We start from the raw sequence: 6,900 nt of genomic DNA, 5'->3' as shown, positions 1-6,900 counted from the left end.
GGGGGAGGGGGAGGGGGGGTAATTACTCCGTGTCAACCCCCCCGGGACACGAGTGGAGGATGTAAACGTCTGTCAGGAAGCTGCTCAGTGTTTAATGTGAGGAGCCTCCAGCGCCAGAACAGACGAGGCCATCAGGAGTGATCACACTGAGGCAGAAGAGTCAGGTGTTCATGTGACAGGAAGCAGAACACAGGTGTCTGATGTCATCGTATGAGGTCATCGTATGAGGTCATCGTATGAGGTCATCGTATGAGGTCATCGCCTCATTCATTTATTTATCAATCAGTTATTTATTTATTAGTTTATTCATCAGGGACGGTGAATTTTAATCAACTCATACACACACACACACACACACACACACACACACACACACACACACACACACACACACACATACACACTGCAGTATGACTGGTGGCTCTTTTGTCTTCAGAGGTCTCACTCTGACCAGAAAACCCAGAACTTTAACTGAAGATAATAACCTGCTCCCTCTCTCTCTCCCTCTCTCTCTCTCTCTCTCTCTCCCTCTCTCTCTCTGTCTCTCTCTGTCTATCCCTCTCTCTCTCTCCCTCTCTCTCTCTCTCTCTCTCTGTCTCTCTCTCTCTGTCTCTCAGCTGGAGGACGACATAGTCGCTCGCCCGAACTACTTCACCACCATGAAGAACTTTGCGTTGCAGCAGCCGTCGGAGGAGTGGATGATCCTGGAGTTCTCTCAGCTCGGCTTCATCGGTGAGTCACTGTCAGCATTTACCATGACAACAACAACAACAAACAACAATAATAAACAATAATAATCCTCTTTATCATAACAAGCAGAGAGGCTCACAGCTGGTTTAGAGGTTATTAAATCTCACGTCTGTCAGTACCTGTGACAGGTGACTTTTGACCTGTGACCTTCGGCCGCAGCTGGTTTCTGCATCATTACCTGCTGCTGAGCTCACCTGGTCCGCAGCCATCAAATGTGTGTTTAAGAGCCGTCAGCAGAAAGTCACGTGGAAACAGAGTCGACGACAGACTTAAAGGAAAGTTTTCAAAAGTTTCAAGTTTAAAGGTCCATTGACTGGCAGAGCTTTCAACCACATCTCATGGGCTTTAGTCAGTGAATGGAGCTGGCTCAAGTGTGATCACATGATAACAACATATACAAGTGGAGATGGAAACCCTACGTGTTTAATCTCCGTCCACACTAACACACTGGGCATGAGCGAGCAGGTGTAAACAGGAAGTAGATTGTCTACTCTGCAGTTGGTTGCAGCGATCGTGGCGGCAAAAAAGGTAGATTGAAAGGTGTCACGTGACAGGAGCGTGACGAATTAGAGGAGGACACGTCGTGACTGATGCGTCATTGTTACCCAAAGTCTCAGTTTCTACCAGTCCAGAGTTTTCAAAATAAAACAATACTCCAGAGCTTTCAAAATAAAACACAACCCCAGAGCTTTCAAAATAAAACACAACTCCAGAGCTTTCATAATGAAACACAACCCCAAAACTTTCAAAATAAAACACAAACTCAGAGTTTTCAAAATAAAGCACAACCTCAGAGTTTTCAAAATAAAGCACAACCTCAGAGTTTTCGAAATAAAACACAACTCTGGAGTTTTCAAATTAAAACACAACCTCAGAATTTTCAAAATAAAACACAACTCCGGAGTTTTCAAAATAAAACACAACCTCAGAGTAAGCCCCAGAGTCGTATGGACAGCCGGTGTTTTCAAACTAAAACGTCTCGGTGTGGATGAAGCCTGAGACGCAGGTGAAAGCTTTAAAAGGTTTTCATTAAATGGACCTTTGAGTAGATGATGAAGTTTCACATCAAAGATCCTGAATGAACTTTTAAAAGGGAAGTCGGTGAGTCAGGGAGGGGGGGGGGCGGCAGATAGGAAGTGAAGCGCTGTCTGATGGTGAATTACATCCAGCAGATTAATTTCAGCATCAATCTGCATCTGATCTGGTTCTAATTAATCTGTCAGAGCTAATCAATGACTTCTGGCCTCCTGGATCCAATCAGCCCGCGCCGGCATGTGGAACGCCACGTTACTCGCCTGGAACCACGGGCTGAGATCTCTCCTCAGAACAGTTTCCAGCTCCGACAGATGGAGGCCGGCCGGGCGGCGGTCAGAGAGAGATCGGAGAGGTCAGGTCGAGAGAGACTTCATCATGTGTGTTAACGCCACGTCCGCAGCTGTTGATGAAGTGACGTTCATCCAGCTTTTCATTCGCCCGGCGACACTCAGGTCGTCTGTCCGTCTCATTCTCGTGGACACGATATCTCAGTAACGCCGTGATGGAACTTCTTCAAATTTGGAACAAACATTCACCTGGACTCGAGGATGAACTGATTAGACTTTGGTGTCAAAGGTCAAAGGTCAAGGTCAGTGTGACCTCAGAAAGTACTTTTTAGCCGTTACTCAAGACTTCACAGTAATTATGACAAAATGTCGCCCAGACGTTTAATATTTTCTCTGACTCTGGATAAACAGGAAGTGACCTGGAACTGGTCTGAGTGGCGGAGGGATACGACCACGAGGAGGTGATCCTAGTTACAAATGTTTTCTCATTAACGTCCGAGTCAAACACACAAATCAACTTCCTCTGAACAGAGATGTTGTTATTGGCTGCAGGAGGAAACAGGCTGTGATTCTGCAGCTCATTAATTCATTAATTCATTTGTCTATTCGTCACATTACAGATGAAAAGTTTAATACATTTCATCAAAGTTTATTTTTTTAGTTTTGTTTTGAATATTTTTCACTCTTGTTTTCACTGATGGATCAACTTCAGATCTGAAAACATCTGGAACGTCTAAATTCATTACGACACATTCAGGTTTATTACATGTGTTTCACTTATTATTTACTACAGTTATAATCTTCTCCAGTCCTGTGGTGCAACAGTCTGGATGTTTCTACTGGTGTGAGTGAAGCACTGACTCCTGCTGGACTTTGTAGTTTCATTATCTCTGTTTATCTGAACCGTGTGTGCGTGCACGTGTGTGTGTGTGCGTGCACGTGTGTGTGTGTGTTTTCTGGCTTGAAAACAAAGTTTAGACCTTTAGTGCCAAAAATCTAAATCTGGTCCGCAGCCATGAAGATACCTCACCGACACAGCTGACGCCGGGACGATGGATCTGGACCGGACCAGCTGAGTCCAGAACTCAGACCCCAGGAACTTCGTTTCCTAAATCCAGCATCAGGTTCGAAGGTCTGTAGGAAAAACACGGGTCTTGAAAAACCTGCAAAACCTTTGACTTGATCTCTGGAGCTTGAAACCACCTCCACATCATAATCAACATCCGTCCACTTCCTGCTCCTTGTCCAGGTCTGGGTCCTGATGGGAGGAGCCTAAAGGAGATGGACTCGAGTCCTCCTCAGCCACGTCCTCCAGCTCCTCTTAGAGGATTCTGGACCAGACTGAATCCCTCTGGATCCTGGTTCTCCCTGAAGAGACCAGTTCAGAACCAATCCTGTGTCCTCCTCTCCCTCCTTTTTGTGCTCACAGCCTCTCCACACACACACACACACACACACACACACACACACAAAAAAAAAACATTACCCAGCATCATTTTCATCCCATGAGGCTTTGCTGCTCCACTTCCCACAAATAGCTCCCTGAGTGCTCGGCCCGTCATTACTGCGGCCGGGGACAGAAGAATCAAACGCACCTCGTTGTCCCTGCAGATGCTGAGATGCAGCTTCACTCTGCTGAGCTCCACAACAACAAACACTGCGTCTTTAAAACGACACAGAATCAGCTCCAACAGCAGAATCTGAACCCTCAGAGAGACGAGGGGAAACGTCCCGGAGTTAAAGGGACAGACTCGAGTTTTACTCTGTCAAACTGTTTCCTGTTTCCTGTTTCCTGTTTCCTGTTTCCTGATGGCAGCCTGAAGTTTGGAACGTTTTTTCTACAAACGTCTGAAAGCAGAACTTCAGAGAGAGTTCACACTGTCCAATTCTCCTAGAAAAGACATTTATAACAGACAGAGACTCTGCAGAAGATTTCAGTTTCATCCAGAGAAACGATGATTAAACAGGTTCCACAGTCCAGACAGGAAGTGTTTCATCAGTCCTCAGGCTCTGAGCTTCAGTCTTTAATCTGAGCAGGTTAACGTCAGTGTAAAAACCTTTCAATGACACAGAGTTAAAAGCTTCAGAATCAGATTCACATGAAGTCACAGTCATATTTAATATTTAGTGTCAGTGTGTCCCACAGCTGCAGCTCCTCAGCGCTGCCTGTTGTTGAGTCTGTAGCTGCGTTTCTGTCACAGTTTGGACGAACACAGCAGCGGATGTTCTGTGTTCCACTGAGTGATGTGTGTAAACCTGGGTTCTCTCCTCGTAATGTTGTTCTGATCAAACGCGACACATCTCTGACGTCTGATACGAGCCGCGAGCTGAATGTCACCTCATGCAAGTAGAAACTTTGTTTTGCGACATTTGAGTTTTTTCGAAACTCACATTTCCATCACTGGTTTTTATTCCTCCGCACCAACGACCGTCACGCAGCAGCCATTTTGTTTTCAGGTTTGTACATCCACCCCGTTCCCGTGGACACGACATCTCAGCCACACCTTGAAGGAACTTCCTCAAATTTGTCACAAACATTCACTTGGACTCAAGGATGAACTGATTAGATTTTGGAGGTCAAAGGTCACGGTGACCTCACAGTAATTATGACAGAATTTCACACACATGGTTCATATTGTTTCTGACTCTGGATAAACAGGATGTGACCTGGAACTAGTCTGAGTGGCGGAGGGATACGACCACAGGGAGGTGGTTCTAGTTCTATCCTGGTGCTGGTTCTAAACATGAATCATTTCTTAGTTCTCTGTGATTCTAAACTGGTTTCCTTCAGCTCTGGATATTTGAAGACGTCATGGAAACTGTTAAAGACATCTTCACTATTTTCTAACATTTTTTAGACCAAAATAAAAACAATTTATTAACTATAAAACTATATAAAAATAATTGTTAACTAATCAATGATGAAAACAATTGCTATTTGCAGCCGTAGAAGAAATATGTAAGAAGTAATTGAGTTGATGAAAGATTTCTGCATGAAAAATATTTAAAGGAAGAACAGGAAATACACTGTTAGACTGAGAATGTTACTGGTTTCCTTCAAAATAAAAGTCTTAACTTCTCAGCAAGAATGGATGAGTTTATGATTTATTAATGTGACACAGTAAATATCACGTCGTATTGATTTCACTGTGACGTCATCAGCCTTGACCTGAACCATCGGACCAAGATGTCACCAAACAGAGAGCAGTGATTGGTCCTCACTCAGGAAGAGACGCCGAGTCTCACATCGTTTCTCGTACCTCCGTCCTGTGATTCAGACACTCGGAGCCGCAGATATCAGACTCTCCTCTGGTCCGGTGACCGGTGTGAGTCCGGATCAGTCATTAGACTCTCCTCTGGTCCGGTGACAGTGTGAGTCCGGATCAATCATTAGACTCTCCTCTGGTCTGGTGACCAGTGTAAGTCCAGATCAGTCATTAGACTCTCCTCTGGTCTGGTGACCGGTGTGAGTCCGGATCAGTCATCAGACTCTCCTCTGGTCTGGTGACCGGTGTGAGTCCGGATCAGTCATTAGACTCTCCTCTGGTCTGGTGACCGGTGTGAGTCCGGATCAGTCATCAGACTCTCCTCTGGTCTGGTGACCGGTGTGAGTCCGGATCAGTCATTAGACTCTCCTCTGGTCTGGTGACCGGTGTGAGTCCGGATCAGTCATCAGACTCTCCTCTGGTCTGGTGACCGGTGTGAGTCCGGATCAGTCATCAGACTCTCCTCTGGTCTGGTGACAGGTGTGAGTCCGGATCAGTCATCAGACTCTCCTCTGGTCTGGTGACCGGTGTAAGTCCGGATCAGTCATTAGACTCTCCTCTGGTCTGGTGACCGGTGTGAGTCCGGATCAGTCATTAGACCCGGAGCAGCTGCAGCTCTCTGCTCGTCTGTTTGTTTTTAATCTGGATTTCACCGTCTCACTTTTTGTTTTCATCACGTTCCTGCAGCAGTTTGGCGGCGTGGAGCTTCTCGCTGTGCCAGGCGGGCTGTTTGAAATTGGATTTGATGGAGGAAAGATGGAGAGAGGTTCAGGAACAGATGGAGAGGGGGGGGGCAGCAGGGGTCAAGTCTCTGAACTGAATGAAGCTGATCGAACACACGGACGTTGTGTTTGTCGTCTTTTCCCCATCAGGACTGTCAGGGCCTCAGCCCTCCTCCTCCAGTCCTCCCTCTGCTCCTGGTTTGTGACCTGACAGATCCTCTCCGACCCGCGTCGCCTGCGAGCGGCTGCTTTAATAAATTCATCAGGGCGAAGCTGACTCACTGAATTAAATCAGACGGAGGAGCGAGCTCCGGCGCTGCGGGGCTGCTCTGTAATTCAACTGTTGAAATTTGGGTTGAAGCTAAGTTTAGCTGCAGTCCGGCCTCGTTTACATCTGCGGGGGTGGGGGGCTGGGGTATTTCGTTCTGTTGCCTCGTCGAACATCCGGCCCCCCAGAGGCGGAAATGTCCAAACGGATCAGGGCGGAGCGGGAGGCGGCCGGAGCAGGGCTCAGCTCTCTGTTGGCTTTTTAATTCTCCATCTTCATCGCTGTGGTTCAGAGAAACGTCTCTGTTCAGTCGTGACCTTTAATTCTCAGAGCTCAGCTACAGATCTGAAGACAGTCACTCATGTCAGTGTGAGTGACTGATCTCAGGTCAGAATCATGAAGATCAACAACGTCTTTGATAAAAAGTCAAAGGTACAAACCGAGTGTTGATCCATCAGAAGATATAAAAACCATCTCAGTGTAGTTTCACATCTCCTCTCTCAGGCTTCTCTCTGCAGCTCTAGTAACAACAGGTCGGTGAGCCAATCAGAAGAGAGGAGGCTCTGAGCCTC

At 46.6% G+C, this 6,900-nt stretch overlaps 1 protein-coding gene across 1 annotated transcript in view; it reads left to right on the top strand.

Annotated features, from left to right (window-relative positions):
• The window catches only part of mgat4b (alpha-1,3-mannosyl-glycoprotein 4-beta-N-acetylglucosaminyltransferase B), a 78,699-nt gene that overhangs the window by 55,405 nt on the left and 16,394 nt on the right, over nucleotides 1-6,900 (top strand). Inside the window, exon 9 of the mRNA XM_087169688.1 lies at nucleotides 614-732. Within this exon, the coding sequence (XP_087025814.1) occupies nucleotides 614-732 (119 nt within the window). The remainder of the gene's footprint in view (nucleotides 1-613; nucleotides 733-6,900) is intronic.

Source organism: Seriola lalandi, unplaced genomic scaffold (assembly GCF_002814215.2).
Source record: "Seriola lalandi dorsalis isolate HSWRI2012SDOR001 ecotype SW California unplaced genomic scaffold, Sedor1 jcf7180002054907, whole genome shotgun sequence".
In the NCBI taxonomy this organism is placed as follows: domain Eukaryota; kingdom Metazoa; phylum Chordata; class Actinopteri; order Carangiformes; family Carangidae; genus Seriola; species Seriola lalandi.
This window is presented reverse-complemented; position numbering and strand designations above follow the sequence as displayed.